This window comes from Apodemus sylvaticus, chromosome 22 (assembly GCF_947179515.1).
Source record: "Apodemus sylvaticus chromosome 22, mApoSyl1.1, whole genome shotgun sequence".
Classification (NCBI taxonomy): domain Eukaryota; kingdom Metazoa; phylum Chordata; class Mammalia; order Rodentia; family Muridae; genus Apodemus; species Apodemus sylvaticus.
Window position 1 is genome coordinate 57,715,009 of NC_067493.1, and position 16,452 is coordinate 57,731,460.

The window sequence follows — 16,452 nt, forward strand, 5'->3', positions numbered from 1 at the left end:
AAAAAAAGAAAAGAAAAGAAAATCATGCAGAGCAAAAGGAGAGGGAAAACGAATTTTTTCCACATCAGTACCCACGGCCTATCTCCTGTCAGTTTTCCTTCCTTTGAGTCTTGAAATTCCCCAAATCTACAATATTCCACACAGGTAGAGGTCTGGCTAACTATCTAAAACCCCTGTTGTCTTTGCTGACGTAAAAGAATCACCTCAAAGGCAGGCAGGTTCGCTCACCCCGACCGTTCCTCCACTCCAACTCCGTGGAAGAAGCCTCACGCGCAAACATGGAGTTTCCTTGCAGAAAGTTATTTGTCCCGTTGGCAGAGAAGGGCCAAGTCACCCAGAGAAGGTCGCTGGCCTCACTGCCACATGACCTTGTGGTCTAGACGTTTAAAGAACCGCAATGGACCTGTCAAGTTTGCTCCTCTCCCAGGGACCATCTACAGCCCAGAGAACAAGCAGGGCGCAGGGCGCAGCTGGAGATGTCCCTGAGACTTCTCCAGCACAGATCACTTTGTAAAACAATGACTCGCATTTTGTCATCTGAACAGAGAATTTCAGAAACTGAGTTAATATTTAATCGCATTAGTACTGGTGTGTTTTACAGCAAGACAAAATAAAATATCATTACAGAGATGGCCTTTGCCTCGGAGGGTAGTGGCAGGAAGCACTTTCTGTGCTGGAAGGTGGAGGCCCATCAGGACTCTGGGTATCTCCACTCCAGCTAATGGGGCTATAGGACTTTAAAAAAAAAAAAAAAAAAAAAAAAAAAAAAAAAAGACCATTTTTCTTATACTTCCCCCTCACCTCCCCCCCCCCCCCCCCGACTTATTTCAAAGTGGTTCTCTTCACTGGTTTTCAGTTAGGTCTCTCAGAGCCTGACAAAAAAAACGTGTGTATTTATTTAAACAACCTATACAACTTGTACAGATGGGACTGTGGGGTGTTATCGTAACGAAAAGTTTAATCATCATTATTTACTACCAGCAAGGGAGAGAGTCTGAGAGACCTTCTTAAGCCCCAGTTTGCAGCCCAAACAGCAGCATTCGAAACCCTCACTTCCTAGACCTATCTGGGGTTCTAGCCTTCCTACATCAGAGTGGGGAACAAAGGAGATCCAGTGGGTGTCGTCCCCCCACCCAGGCTTGGGAGGCAGCCAGCTCTCTGGGCACCAGGGAAGTCTCTGACACCTCATGCAGGAGGGCTTTCCCCCGGTTTACAGGGAGAATCAACCCAAAAGCAGCTGGCACTTGATTCCATAAATGTATGACCCTAGGACACTGAAACAAGCTAAAAGCATGTCTACAAAGACATTTCAGGGCTTGCAGCCTGCACCTCTCCTGTTAAGAATGAGACGTGAAGCTACGTTTAAAAAAAAAAAAAAATCTCATTAAAACCTCCAACACTTCTCCACCTACTAAAGTCCTTCCAAAGACTGGAAGGAGAAATACTAACTGGTTTTCTTTATTAATTCTCTAATTTTTGAAAACTTTTCTCACCCCATTTTGGCCAATATGTTCTTGATTACTGGAGGCAGCAGGCTGGGCCAGAAGTGACAGGGCTGAGTTCTCTGCTAACTGACTATTGATTGTGCTAGATCGAGATGTTATATACAAGAAAATAAGGGGGTGGCAGGATACCCTGTCCAACTCCATTTTCAGAGCCGGTGGGGGGGGGGGAAGCTGAGGGTCCCAAACTAACCAATTTCTGGCCTTGCCTGGGAGTAGTCTGTGGAATGCTGATGCGGGGCTTGGTGTCTGCCGTGCATGCTAAACACCCGGCTTGAAATGAGAGCGCGCGGACGTCTGGGCATCCCAGGCTGGGCAGTAGGGAGGAACAAAGAGAAAAGCAGCCAGGCCACACTCGTGAACCAGAAACTGAAGGACGACGACCCAGAGAGTTCCAGATCACCCAAACTCCCACCTTCCTTTTCCCTAAAAGGACTATATTTTCTTAAAACCTACCCTCCCGAGGATATACTTAAGACACAGTAGACTCTGGGAGGGCTCGACTTGGAGTAGAAAAGGACGAGGAGAGGCGTAAGCAAGGGCGCATTTTTGAAAGACAGCTGGCCACGGCACCCGGTAATATTCTGTCCAGCAAAACTTGGATAAGCTAACTAGGATTTAGAAATGAAGTAAGGACAGGAGGGAAAAAAAACAAACAAACAATGTTACCAATTTTAAAAGGGTACTAGCAATGGTTTTTTGTTGTTGTTGTTGTTGTTGCTTTGGTTTTTGTAAAGAAAAGAAGAGTCCCATTAAAATAAAAATGTAAACTTACTGCAGTCTATTCATCTCTGGATTTAAAAGCTGTTAGCCTGTGCCTGCACCCGTCCCTGCCACCTTAAAGGCCTCCAGGCCTGGAGGGGAAGGGGTGCTCTGAATGCAAATGAGACCTGGGACTGGACATCTGTCACCAACGCCAAGTGAGATATTGACAAGCGAAGGTCCTTTGTGCCTTAGGAATACATAGTCATAACCCCAAACACAAATGGTGTCGTGAAGGAGTGCTGTGGCTGCTGCCAAGCAGAACCCGGCCTGGTCTTCACACCCACCTGAGACTGCGGTGGTTGCCTAGGACCCTGACAGGTCCCCAGGTGTTTTGCTTTTCCCGTGAAACTCTCCAACTTAAACGCCCAAAGAACTATTCTCTAAAAACAAATTTTGCCCAATGAGGCCTGGCCTCCGAGTGACGCTGCCCACACCAGGGCGGGGACTTTGCAAAAGTATTAACCACCGTAAGCCAACTCCAGCTGAAGGCTAAGGAGGGCAGGGTGGCAGCCCTGTGGCCTTCCAGGTGTCCTGTCAGAGAGAGGCTGAATGCTGAGAGGGTCTTAGTGTGAAATGGGAGGGGCCCAGCTTCTCCAAGGCCCGAACCCTGAAAAACTCAGAAAAATGGGGAGCAAGAAGGCAACTAATGATGATTCTCCAAAGGGGAATCTAAGTTCTTGCTACCAGGAAAGACAAACTCTGCCTGACAGTCCAACAGGGTGCAACCAGAGGGTCTGGGTGGAGAGGAAGGCCAGCCTGGGCTAGGGCTGGCACCAGAAAACAAGGAAGGCGCGTACATATACCTTCTTTGTTGTTGGGGTTCTGGGACTTGGCCTTCTCCCAGGGCGCCAGCGTCTTGTCATCGTCTCCACCGTCCACCAGGGCCTTGTCAGGTGGCATGTACCAGGTGGTGCTGTGTTCTGCCATCAGGGAGTCCAGGTCGATGGTGCTCATGGCGCTCTTGACTGCTTCAGAGCAGCAGCTACCCAACTCGCTGTCACCATTCTGTGCTCCCGAGGCCCCTACCGCACACTCGGATTTTTTGCTGCCCTTGAGCCCCAGGGGCTGGTCCTCCGAGATGCTAAATTGTTGTCTCTGCAGCTGGATCTGGGCTTGGAGGATCTCCAGGGGATGAATCTCGTCAGGAGGCGGCGGGGCACCGCTGCTGCTCGTTGGGGTCCGGACCTGCTCCAGGCCTGGCGTGCCGGGATGTCCGGTGCCCACGCCCCCACCATAGCTGTCAGGGGTCGAGGTAGAGGTAGACAGGATGCCCAGGCCCAGGGCAGAAGCCTTCGGTGTGTGTTCCCCAGCACCCACCCCTCGAGGAGGGAGTTTGGGTGAGCTGGTCACCAGGGGACTTCGGCTGGCTTTGGCCAGGGCTGTAGTGTTGTCAGAACTGGAGGACACTTCATCCTCATTCGCATAACTTGTGCTCACCTCGTCAGAGGCGAACTCACCCACGTGCGGGGAACTGCCATCTGATTTGGCTGTGCTGTCCAGGGATGCCATGAGGTCGGGCTGGTCCCCCAGGAGCATCTCGGCTCCCTTTCCCCACGATGGTGATGTGAGGGACTTCTCATGGGGTGTGGGCCCTCGGGTCTCATTCACTGAGCTTCCCCCAGCGGCTGAACCAGGAGCCTGCTGCTGCCCCGGGCTCACCCCTGGTGCGCCCCCACTGTCAGGAGCTGCGGAGTATTTGTCAAAAAAGGTCCCGGGGCTCACATGACCACTGTCCCGTTTTCTGCGTCCCCTTCCCCGGCCACTGCCCCCAGGGACAGGCTTGCCCTCGTTACCCGACGTTGGTTCCAGGGTGTAATTGGGGGAGAGACTGGTGCCGTCCCCCTGGATGGGAGGGTTGGGCGGTCCTGAGGCTTTGGAGCCACCACCACTGGTCCCGGAAGGGCCTCCGGGTCCAGGGGCCCCAGGAGTAGCCCCGCCGGGGAAGTAATCCGAGCCTGGGTTACTGGCTGCGACCGCGCTGTCGGGCTCGTTCTGGCTCAGTTTCCTCTTCCCCTCGGGTGGGTTCTTCTTGCTGAAAGTCACGTTGAGGTTGGGAGCACCCAGGCTGGCGATCATGTTCTGGCAAGCAGTGGAGAGCGCAGCCAGGCAGCTCTGGCCGAACAGGTTGTCCTTAGAGCTCGGTTTGTTGAAAGACCCCAACGACAGCGCGCCCAGCTTACTGGCCGAGTTGCGCTGGCTAGGTTGGAAATCGGGCTGCGGCGGGTAAGCGCCCCCGCCAGCACCGGAGCTACCGCTGCCCGCGCCCGCGCTCGGGGGCGAATTCACGCCTGGAGCGCTGTGCGGCGTGGCCTGCCGGCTGCCTGAGCCGAATGGAAAGCCAGACTGGCCCCCGAGAGCTGGCGCGGGGAAGTCTGGAGGCGGAGGCCGTCGCTCCGACGGAGCGTTGGGCAGTCCCACACCGGCCCCAGGCGACTGCAACTGGCCTAGGCCAGCCAAGCTGCCCCCAAACTGCAGCCCGGGCGAGGCTAGTGCGGGCACGTGGCCTTCCCCAGGCATCCTCAGAGGCTCCTGCAGAGAGCCTCGGAATAGCACCCCTGAGCCACCCGGGGCAGGGGGAGGCGCCAGACCAGGGTCGTGCGGGCCGCAGTCAGCCGGCAACCCCGCGCCTCCCATCCTCCGGGGCAGCAGGTCGCCAGGAGGGGGTGGACCCGGGAACCATGCGCTCTCCTGCGCCAGGTGGGGGGCCTGCTGCTCAAAGCCACTCAGGCGCCCCGCACCTGCGCTGCTGCCTTCGCGCTCAAAGTTCGTCTGGGCCAAGCCGCTCACGGAACCTCCGTGGACCAGGCCTCCCTGGCCCACGTCCCCAGGATGGCCTAGCTGGGCCAGGTTGGGCTGTCGCAACCGCTGCTGCTGGTTCCGGGACGCCATCTGTTTAATCATGAGGGCCGCATTCTGGCGTTGCTGCTGATGCTGCTGTTGCTGTTGTTGTTGTTGCTGCTGCTGTTGCTGCTGCTGTTGTTGCTGCTGCTGCTGCTGCTGCTGCAGGGACTGGTGGTCCGGCCCCGGGTGCTGCAAGGGCGGTCCCGAGGGAAAGCTGTCCGGCACAGGCGGTGTGAACTCGCCTGGGAGGCCTGGATAGGCAGAGGGAGAGAGTTGGTTTTCCAGGGTGCCGTTATGCATGCTGCCATTCCACGAGGCGCAGCGGTCCACGCCTGCGCCGCCCGGAAAGTCAAAACGCGGCCTCTTGGCCACGTTCATGTAGGGGGGCGCATCAAAATGCTGCAGCCTCTGGTTGGGCGCCTGCTGAGGAGGGGGATGCTGCATGCTGAAAACAGGCTCAGAATATGGGTGCATGCTCCGGTTCTCTAGCCGATGGATGGGGTACTCGAACTGCGCGTGTTGGCTGGGCAGCATGGGGCCCCCGTCCTGCAGGCCGCCACTGGGTGTGCCAGCCTCACCCTGCTGGGGCCTCGGGAGCGCAGGAGGGCAAGAATTCTGTCGGACCAGAAGCCCGGGTGGTGGCGGTGGCTGCTGCGGGGGCTGCTGCTGCGGGGGTGGTGGGGCCTGCTGGGGAGGCTGCATTAGCGGGTGCCTGGAGCCCACCGCAGGCTCCAGACCCACAGGCATCTTTCGGGCCCCGCCAAACCTCTCGAAGAACACTCCATGCTGCGGTTGTTGCTGTTGTGGTGGCGGCTGCGGTGGCTGGCCGTGCATTTTGGACAAACCCACCATGCCTGTGGCTCTGGGCATGGCCGAAGCACTCGGGAAAGCGCCCCCGGGAACCTGGCGACCTGCAGCATAATGTGGCAGCTGCCCTTCAGAGTCAGAGGGTGAAAACATGTCAAAATGTCCTGAGGGCGGCTCGCTCGGATAATTGTATTCCAGGGAATCTACAGCTCCTTGGTTCGTCACCCTCCGAGGCTCCAGGCTGTGAGAATCCGAGCCGCTAGAGGCAGACAGGCCGTGGAAAGAGGCAGCCCGGTTAGGGCTCTGGTCCAGAGGCAGACACGGGGCAGGCACGGCGTGGCCCGAGGTGCCCGAACCGTGGAAGTCCGGGAGGTTTCCTGGCCGCTGCGGGCCGAAGCCCTCCGGCCCCTGGCTCTCCGCCATGTGCTCATAACTCTCTGCGAAGGGAGGCTGGCTGCCCAGGCCGCCCGCTGCACCTCCATAGCCAAGCAATCGGCCCCCGTGCAGACATGAGGCACCTGGGTCCGGACCACCGAAGTTGCCCCCAAAGTGGGGGTGATGCTGATGTGGGTGATGGCCTCCGGGATGGCTGTGGTGAGGCTGCTGACCACCGAAGAAGCCGTGCACAGGCTGCGCCTGCAGCCCCCCTGCGTGCAGCTCGGAGTGGCCGCGCGCATGGAAGCCGTAGGGCTCCATGTTCAAACCCAAGATCGGGGGCTCGCCCAGAGTGCTTATTGCAGGGTCCACGGGGCCAGGAGGAGGCCCGGCGTGGAAAGCAGGAGCCTTAAAGTGGGCGTTCATGCTCAGTCCGGCTTCGTTAAAGTTCCCCTCGCCCTGACCGGCGTGCCGGCTGTTGATCTGGGGCTCGAATTGGTCCAGCCCAAACATACTTGGCGGGGGGTGGGGGTGCGGGGGGGATCAATAGGGCATGACAGCCTGCTCCGCCGCAAGCCTCCGGGCCAGCTACTCGCTTCAGCGCGGCTCCGGCGCTCCGGGATGTTCTGCACCGCGGGGCGCGGCGCAGCGCTCACTGCCGCCCGGCCGAGCGCGCGGGCGCTGGCTAGGAGCTCTCTCCGCTGCTCTCCGGAACCTCGGAATCGACCCAAGCGGGCCTCTCACGTCTTGCGAGGCCGCGGCGCCTCCTGGAGCCTTGTCGGGGGGCCCATGCCCCGGGTGGATGGCACAACCGCGGGTGGGTATGCGGAGAAGAGACCTGGAGGCCGACGACCTGAGACAAAAAGTTAGGGAAGGGGGAGGGAAAGGGGCGGGAGAGCAGAATGATCACCTTCTGGAGTCCGCGGCGCGGCGGCTGGGACCGTAGAGGAGCCCCTTGGTCCTTCCCCTGCCCCGAGTCCCCGCTCCCGGGCCGCACCGGCTCCCGCACCTCCGGTCGGCCGCGGGCGATCGGCGGTGAAAGCTTCAGCGGCTCGGAAGACGGGCTGCTCGGCTCCTCATCGCTGGTGCTGGCCCGGCAGCAGGAGATGCGAGCGCCGGAGCGGGAACGCAGGCTGCGGGAGACGCGCGGCTCCGCGGCTCGGGCTCGATCACCGGTCGCCGCGCGAGTTCGCGGGAGTCTCGGGCCGCGCGCAGGAGGAGAGGCGTGGGGCCGTCGGCTCCGAAGCTGTGGCTCCCGCCTCCGCGCTCCGCGGGTCCCCTCGGACCCGGGAAGGGGCCGCGCGGGCGAGCAGGGCGCGCGGGGCGGGCAAGGCGCTGCGCGGTCCGGGCTCCCGCTCCGCGTCTGCCTCTCGCCGGCTCCGGGAGAAGCAGCAACAAGTTTTGCGTTTCAGCAATCCATTCCAGCCATTACCTCTGCACCAATCAGCACCGCCCGAGCGGGCCCGGAGGCGGGGCTCGCTCTTAAGGTGGTCCCGGGTCCCGGCTGCGCAGGCCCGGCCACCGACCCGCGCTACTCCGGGTCCGGTACTAAGGCGTTGGGGGTGCGCCCGGGATGCCCCTGGCTAGGGAGGGCGCGAGCCGAGGACGACGGCGGGAGCCAGGCTTTGTCCGCCCCCTTCCCATTCACGCTGTTCCCAACTCCCCACCCCCAACCGGAGCCAGCGCGACCTGCCGGGTGGGCAGGGGGCGGGGAGGTGGGCGGTGAGCTGTGCGGGGCGCACAGACAATGGGGGGTAGCCTGGCAGAGTCCCCGGACGCGCCAGGGAAAGTCGCTAAGTGTCGCCTGTGCTGCGGCCCAGGGCGGCGCCCCAGGGAGCCGGCCCTGGCAAGTTCACGAGGTGATCGCCAAGGAAAAACAAGAAGTAAGGTTGTCTCCGGGACTAGAGACTGGCTCGCTCGTTCCCCAGTCACCCACCGTGCGCGGCTTCCGGTTCTCTGCCGCCGGCTAACCCGGGAAGAAGCCACGGACCCTCGGCCGCTTTGTGGAGACACTTCGGGTGAGCCCGGCGCGGGAGCGGCGAGGCGAGACAATGCGAAACCCTGAGGAGAGCGAGGGCGCTAAGGGCGCACGGGGTGGGGGTGGGGGACGACACCTTGCTGCGGCCACAAGCGCGCAGGCCCAGGCCCTGAAGGGCGCGAAGTTGGCCTCCTTAAGAGATCAATTAAACTGAAGAGGTCAAAGAACGGAATTGGATTGTGATACTAAAATCAATAAGAGTGATTTAATACCTGCCCTATTTCATATGGAATATTTATCCCAATAATCTTACTTTAAATGTTCAGATCTTTCTACTCCTCACGGAGCAGAGGCTGAAATCTATCTTGCAATTAAAAGTTGGAAGTTGGAGGTGATAGGACGTGGAGGTGTTTATTCTGTGGGCGCGCGCGCACCCAAGCGCCAGCATGCGTGTGCGAGTTTTCTCAAAGTGTAAGTAGGGGAGGAGGGGCGGAAAGGCCTTTAATTTTCCTTGCCGTGAAATAAAGCGAGACAATTTTGCTGGCAGGCCAGGATTCTTAAAAGAAGAGGGGAAAAGAAAAAAAAAAAAAAAAAAAAAAACTTTCGTTGAAGTGCCCCGATATCGCTATTAAATCTAAATAAAATTAAGCATGGTGTATAAAAATGCCTTTTCCCCCCAACAAAAGAAAGTGTTTATCGCCCAAGTCTGTCTAGCGTTTGCTAAATTACGCATGAAATCTGAAATGAAATAAACGTTATAATAAAACCAACCCGGAGCCCTTTTTATTTAAAAACCTCAGATTAAGCACTCCACTGTCGCGGGCATGAGTTAAAAGTTACCGTGTCATTCGCGGCCGATTCATTACTCCCCGAAGCTTCTGAGCAAATGTTGGAAAATGGGCTCGATTTAGGAGGGGGGCAGGAAGCCCCAAGAGACTTCTCAAGAAATCACCCACGCACACACATTCGCCCACGACACACACTCTCCACACACGCGCGCGAGCGCACACACACCCCACACACAAACCCATCCCCCACACCCCACACAAGCCCATCCCCCACACCCCACACAAGCCCATCCCTCACACACTCACCCCCACCCTCACACACTCCAAATAAAAGCTCTCAGGAAGCTGCAACAAGCTCTGGCTTTTCCTGCAGTCTACAGATTTTTTTTTTTCCTTTTGAAATTAAAAATGAAAATTACCCCCACCAAAACCGGGGCCCATAAATAAGCATTGGGAAGAAGTATTTGTGCAGGGTGGTGGAGTTTTAAAAGGATTTTTCTGCAGGATCAGGTTGTTGGTCTGTGATTAAATATTGATTTTGTGTAATTAGTTTTCATGCGAACTATCCTCTTGCTGATAGCTTAGAGGTTTCAGAACTAGAAAAGAAATGGAATTGGACATGGAAATTATTACTTAGCAAAGTGACAGGGAAGGAAAGCCAGAGAGAAGACAGAGGCTTTGCCTGTGTAGGCACAAAGGAAAGAACACCCCGCTAGACACCCCCAACTGATCCTCCAGGCCCAGAGCTAGGGTCTCTTGAATCTCCTGTGCAGAAAGAGGGAAAAGTTCACCAATAGATGTCAGGAGGAGACCCCGGGTAGCAAAGCTGTGACACCTGGCCATGTGCTTGGGGACAGCAGCCTTCTCGGGAGGTAGAGATGGAATGCCTTGTGTGTCATGTCTGGAGGGGACAAGGGGGTGTGGGGACCTGTTTGGAGCACTAGGGAGGGATGTCAGGAGCTGGGAAGAAGGACTCACAGGTCTGCTGTCTGGGGAGCACTGATTTGAGTTTTTGGGGTGTCATTTCATACTCCTTGGTAGAGGGTCCCCACATCTGAAGGGAGAAGGGGGCATATGTTTTCCAGGCTCTTTCCCAGAGTCAGCACTTTGGGGGTGGTGTCTGAAAGAGGGTGCTAAATGGGGGTCCCCTTCCATAACACTATAAATGGACTGTACTTACGTTTGTCCTTGCCCCAGGAGGCCAGCCTGTACCTATGTGTTTCTATATATGGTAGGTGTATGCATCTTTGAAGGCCACTGTGCGGGATGTGTGTGTGTGTGTGTGTGTGTGTGTGTGTGTGTGTGTGTGTGTGTATGTGTGTGTGTGTGTTGTCTGCTCCTAGCCACCACCTCTTTCTGGGTGTGCAACTATGTATTCTGTGCAGTTAGTTGTCTCTGGCCCTTGGGTGCCCTCACCCCTGCCCCTGTGTGCCTGTTGTCCTACTGACATGAGGATGTGCTCTTCTCTCTGGGGCCTCTTGCACCACAGCGTGAACCCTCTATGGTGTGGACACCCCTGTATATGCCTCTGTGTGTGTGTGTGTGTGTGTGTGTGTGTGTGTGTGTGTGTGTGTAGCTGGCTTCTAAGTTTCTTTCAAACAGACACATTGCCCCCTAGTGCTCAAACGAACTCAGAGTCCCTGCCGGCACCAAGCCAGGAGCTGCAGAGCCTCAGGCGTCTAGCCAGGCCTTCTCCTCCCTCTCCCCCTTCCTGTACCCCACCAACACCACCGCGACTGAGCATGTTGGCACCAGCAAAGGAAGGAAGGGACACAGATGGGCTGGGCCCCTAGGGCTACTGGGGGTGCTCTGAGCTGGTAACATGTGAGGAGCTGCCTGGAATGTCCCCCTAACTGCTCAGAACAGCCTCCAACTGGGGCTGAAGAAGGGCTTCTGAAACCCACATACAAAAATACACACATTCAAAAACGCACGGTCCTGCGCGTGGGAGACACAGCGCTCATGTTTGCCCATCAGCCCACACAAATCCAAAGGGTGCCTGTCAGCACACGCACAGTAGACAGACAGTAGACAGTCCTAGTGACAGGCCAGCAAAGTGTCCTCTCATCTGGCTGTGTACAAGGGACTTCCCATCTAAAGTCCGACTTCATCACCACAGTCCCTTCAAGGTCCAGACCTGACCCATTTGTCAGATGCTGCTCTTGGTCAAGGAATTTGCCCAGAGCAAAGTAATAGCAGATTCCAAATTCCAGTCCACAGACAGCATCCTGAGGCTACTGCCAGGCCATAGCTGCGCATGGCCACCCTGGAACCTTCCCCCTTTCCCTTTCCCAAGTCTCCCATGCACTCTAGAGCTTGGGCACTTGGCCCTGACCTCTGAAAGATCTGGAGGAGCCTGAGTCTCCAATGGTCTTACCACAGAGTAGCCCCAAGATGAAGTTCTTCGTGGACCTATGGGTTTAAATCTTATCTTCGTAGGCTGTATTACCTTGGGCAAAATACTACCTTCTCTGGGCTTCTATTTTCTGTTTGGAGAGGAGCATCCATGCCAGAGCATAAAGGTGATTGATCATGTTTGCAAAGCCAACAGACCTCACGTGTGGCTGGCGAGTAAGCCTCTGTCCCAGCCACTATTCTTGTCCAGGCTCTGTTTGTCTCTGCATTTAAATGAAAGAAGGCAGAGGAAAACAATGGTCCCGCTCAGTACTGCTCAGTAGCCCAGCTATCAAAAGTGGACATCTCGGTGGGCATCTTACCATCCCCTGCCCCCGCTCCCACTCCCGCTCCGAGCTAGTGCCCATGGAGCAGTCTAGATGGCACCCTGGTCAGAAACCTCCAGGCAGGCCCAGTGTGACCAGGAGAGAAGATCAAGGGGCTGACTGACTAGTAGGTGCAAGGGATGAGAACTTCCTGTAGCCACAGGCTGCTGGTTGCTAAGCAACAATGATTCCACCTCTCTACACATGATACCTGATATCTTCTGAGTATCTCTTCTAGCTGTCCACTGAATACCCACTGTATGAGAAGGTTCCATCTGGAAACTCAGCAAAAGAAAGGCAAAAAACAATTTCAACCTTCAGATCAGATCAAAGAAGTCCCCCCGCCCCTTTTTTGGTTTGTCCCCCGCCCCTTTTTTGGTTTGTTTGTTTGACATGAGGATTCCATCAATAAGGACTTAAAATACCTGTGATGAGAGGGTAAAGAAATAGAAAAGGGTTCCCTAAAGTGAGTTTTGAAGGTAGAATAGGAGTTTGACACTCAGAAGAAGCCAAAGGACCTTTCCAGATATAAACACAGGCTAGAGGGATATGGGAAGTTTCAGGCAACATTCAGGAGAAGGCAAGGTTTAAGACCTGCATCAGGAGACCCTCCAGAGAAGGCCTCGAGAATACCATGAAAGATCAGAAGCAAAGTCCTAGAGACCTGAGAACCATTCCTTTCTTTGCCCTTCAAGGTGGTCCCAGAAATCATTCTCACCTGGTTTCCTTGGGAAAGAGGTAGTCCTGGGAGGGAGGTAGTCCTGTGTTTGTCCCTAAGCAGCTAACCCAGAACATGCCACACTATTTGCACAGACTAGTCTTGTGGCACAAGACTCGCTCCCTGGGAAACATCTTGCATCTTGGGTATGAGAGTCATAACTGTCAGGTTCAGAGCCACTGCCACCGCCCTGAGCAGGCAGCAGCCTTATAAGATGTCTCACTCCTACAAAGCTGCCTTGAAGGGGTCGGGGAGGGGCAGATGTGCAAGAAAGAACCTGGCTCACTGGATAGATGGATGGACAAACAGATAAATAATTAGTTAAGAAGAAAGAAAGAAAGAAAGAAAGAAAGAAAGAAAGAAAGAAAGAAAGAAAGAAAGAAAGAAAGAAAGAAAGAAAGAAAGAAAGAAAGAAAGAAAGAAAGAAAGAAAGGAAGGAAGGAAGGAAGGAAGGAAGGAAGGAGGAAGGAAGGAAGGAAGGAAGGAAGGAAGGAAGGAAGGAAGGAAGGAAGGAAAAAAGGAAGGAAAAAAGGAAGGAAGGAAAGAGAGGGACGAAGGAAGATGAATTGGATGTATGGATGACAGGTAAGCAGGTGATGAAAGAAAAGAGACAAAGAAACAAAAAGAAACTTAGAAACAAAGAAGCAGAAAGAAAGAAGGTGAATAGATAGACAAAATAGATAGTTGGATGGAGGATAGATAGAATAGTAATGAACTGTGGATAGATGAATGGATGGATGGACAGACAGACAGGCAGAAAGGGATGATGTGTCTACTAATGGGTGATTCGTAGGTAAAGATAGATGGTTAGTTTAGGTAAGCAGGTGATGGACAGGGGTCCTAGCAGGCACTATGTAGACTAATAGATCACTGTTAATATAACCAACAGCCACCTTTATTTATTAGCAGGTTTCTTTGCTCTCCACTTTCTAAAAGTTTTAAACTGAAGCATGGATAGGTAAACCGACGCGCCTAAACTCACAAAGCAAACAAGCCAGAACTAGCACCTAAGTAGCTGGTACCGGGCCACGGCTCTTTGCTCCACTCTGCTTAGCTCCTCGGAATCCAAGCTATCCTCTCAAGGGAACGCGGCCCCGAAGGCCCTCAGCCTAGAGAGAGAGTCTCCACTCTTTTCCTTCCAGGCAACCTGCCCTCAGTGTGTAAGCATGGAAAGCCACTGATTGTCCCCTCAGGAGGAAGCTTATTGGGGCCAGGTGGATCCCGTGCCACAGAAGCCTTCTTGGCACCATAGGCTGTTCAACTGCACAGTATCCAGCCACTAGGGGTGTAGGGAATCCCCAGATACTTGAGGGCTCGGCTGTGCTGAGTGCTCTTTGGGTTGCACAAGGCAGTTCAGCACAGCAGGAAGCTGCCCAGCTCATGTAGCAGGCCCTGGGGTAGCACCACCCTGGGCACACAGCGGTTGAAGGGAGACCACTGTCCAGAGGGGACATTCCAACAGCAATCAGAGCTAGTTCTTTCTTTGGGGATTTGTTTCTGTTTGTTTTATTTTTATTTTGTGTTGTTTGTTTTTTCTTTTTTTTTTTTTTTCTTTTGAAAGAGTCTTGTAACATAACTCTGACTGGGAACTCACTAGATAAACCATCTGGGAATGAACTCTGATGAACGTCTTGCCTCTGCCGCTTGGAATACTGGGGGGGGGGGGGATCACAAGCCTGCACTGCTGCCTGGATGGAACTTCTGGATTTCCCCTAAACCCTTAGCCCCTGAACCCTGAAAGGTGTGGCTACCTGCTCCAGGCCTCACAGATGGACGCCTCAGACCCTCCGACCATCGGACCCCAAAGCCTTGCCTGTGTCTCCTTCTATATGGATGTCTCTTCTCCAGCTACCAGCCGGGAGTTTCCGTTCTCCATCCTGGAAGCCAAGTGTGATGAACCCGGCTCCTGTCCCAAAATAACTCAGAGCAACTCCACCGGCTGGAAATGAAACCCAGCAACTCCAGGGCCTCCCTTAGAGTGCCCAATCAGCAATAAAAAAATAAAACAGACTTGGTACACAAGTGTCATATGACACATAGTGAGGGAGAAGACACAACCCTATCTAGCATGGTCATGTTCTGCCCCTCCCCACATACACCCATCTTTTATTCTGGTGGCAACAGGACTCCCTACCACTAGAACTGAGCAGTAAATAGGCTTCTAAACAGCCTTCGCAGAGCCTCCAAAATTACTCCATCCCCTCTCAATGACCCTCCTCTGTGCCCTTTTCTGCCTTCACCCCCTCAGCTGCAGACAAGGCTGCTGAGGTCATAGATGTAGCTGCAGAGAGAAGCCCCCCACAGCCACAGGAAGGTCACCTGCGTCATCACACTGACTCCCCAGAGCAGTTGTCTTTTGGTCTGTGACAGACGGTAGACAGCAGTGATGTCTGCCTAGGTGCTGGGCAGGTAGAGCCCTGCTGTGCAGCACCACTGACCCCCTTCTACCAAGCAGAGGATGCTGCGTACCTTAGAGTAAATCTTCCTGTGCCTCAATTTCCTTTGTAAGCCTGGCTTCAATGCTGCCTACACGGAGATGTGCTAGCAGCTCGGAATGTGAAGTGTTAGGGTTAGGTGTGGCTCTCCTGTGTCACTCCAGGAAGGTAGAGAACCTAGTGGCTCCCTCTGCTGGACTTCTGAGGATATGGACATGGTGGTGGCTTTGGCCATCCTCTTGGGACCAAGCTGCAAGGGAGTAATATTCCGCTCACGAGGGCCCTCCAGAGATCAGTTCTAAGTCCCACACCAGTCCCACCCGAGGATGGATGGACGTGTGCCCATTTCACAGACGGGAACATAGGGACAACATCCCACAGGGGAATGTGCCTCCCTCTACCTGCCCACAGGAGCTCAGCGGCAGAGTAATGGCCTAGCACATGCGAGACCCAGGACAGACCTAAGGGCCGAGCCAGGAAAAGAAGCTCTGAGGGGGAAGCCGGGCACACCCCTTGCCTTGTCAGGCTGCCAGGATGGGACAGGGTAGGAAAGAGCTTGTTGGCCTTCAGAAACTGCCCAGAGGGTCATGGCTGGGCCCCTCCCTGAGTCCTCCAGGGATGTCCTGAATTTTCTGTGGCAATATGACCACCCATTTTCTGAAAGCTGTTCTGTGGCTAGCAAGAAGACCGTATGGCTTCCATATTGGCCACGCATAGCTACCACACCCACCTGGCCTCAGTTTCCCTATTTGCCAAATGGGAAGGGTAAGAGATCTTAAGAACTTCAGGAGGATGAATGGGGCCCAGGCACTTTGCACGTAGTTAACACTCAATAAACGGCAGCTACTGCATTGGAGGGAGGCCCTGAGGCCCTGAGGAGTTGGTAGATCCCTGGGGTAGCCCCAGGAAGGGCTGGAGCCAGGCTTCTCAGAGTGGCTTTCCCAATCTCTGGCTGTGCTGCAGAAGTTCCTTGCCAGTGCCTCCCTAGCTATGAGGAAGGGCCCTACACAAAGAACCCACCGGGTTCAGGGAGCCCCAGCCATGCAGGGGCCCACCCTGCCTTGCCTGCCTTCTTCCCAGCTGAGGCTCAGCCGCCTCCATTTGCCACCGGGCCACCTGGGGAGCTCTGGTTGGGCTCCAGGCGCCAGCTGCCCCCACCTCTGGCTGCGATGAGCTCATCTGGGTCTGGTAACTTCTAAAGCAGCCAGGAATGTTTGCTCAAATGTTCCAGGCTCGGGGAGCAGAAAGCAACCAGCGGCCTCCGCCCCTTCCCTCCACCCCTCCCCCCGCCCCTGCACAGAAAGCAATCTGCTATAACTCAGGCGGCCTCACCAAGCTGGAGATGGATGCTGCGCCTCAGAAGCTATATCACCCTAAAGGAAAATGCCTCTTAAATCACAGGGAGCCGGGAGAAAGTGGGGGCGGGGGGCGGGGACACAGAGACGCTCCAAAGGAGAGGACTGTAGAGGAGGGGTTGGTCCAGGTCCGGGGTCTCTTCCCGCTACAGCCACCACCCAAACCCT

At 55.3% G+C, this 16,452-nt stretch overlaps 1 protein-coding gene across 1 annotated transcript in view; it reads right to left on the reverse strand.

The window, feature by feature from the left end:
• Nucleotides 1-6,818, reverse strand: part of Mn1 (MN1 proto-oncogene, transcriptional regulator) — a 38,168-nt gene extending 31,350 nt beyond the window's left edge. Inside the window, exon 1 of the mRNA XM_052167438.1 lies at nt 3,071-6,818. Within this exon, the coding sequence (XP_052023398.1) occupies nt 3,071-6,803 (3,733 nt within the window). The 5' untranslated portion in view covers nt 6,804-6,818. The remainder of the gene's footprint in view (nt 1-3,070) is intronic.
• Between the last annotated feature and the right edge of the window lie 9,634 nt (nt 6,819-16,452).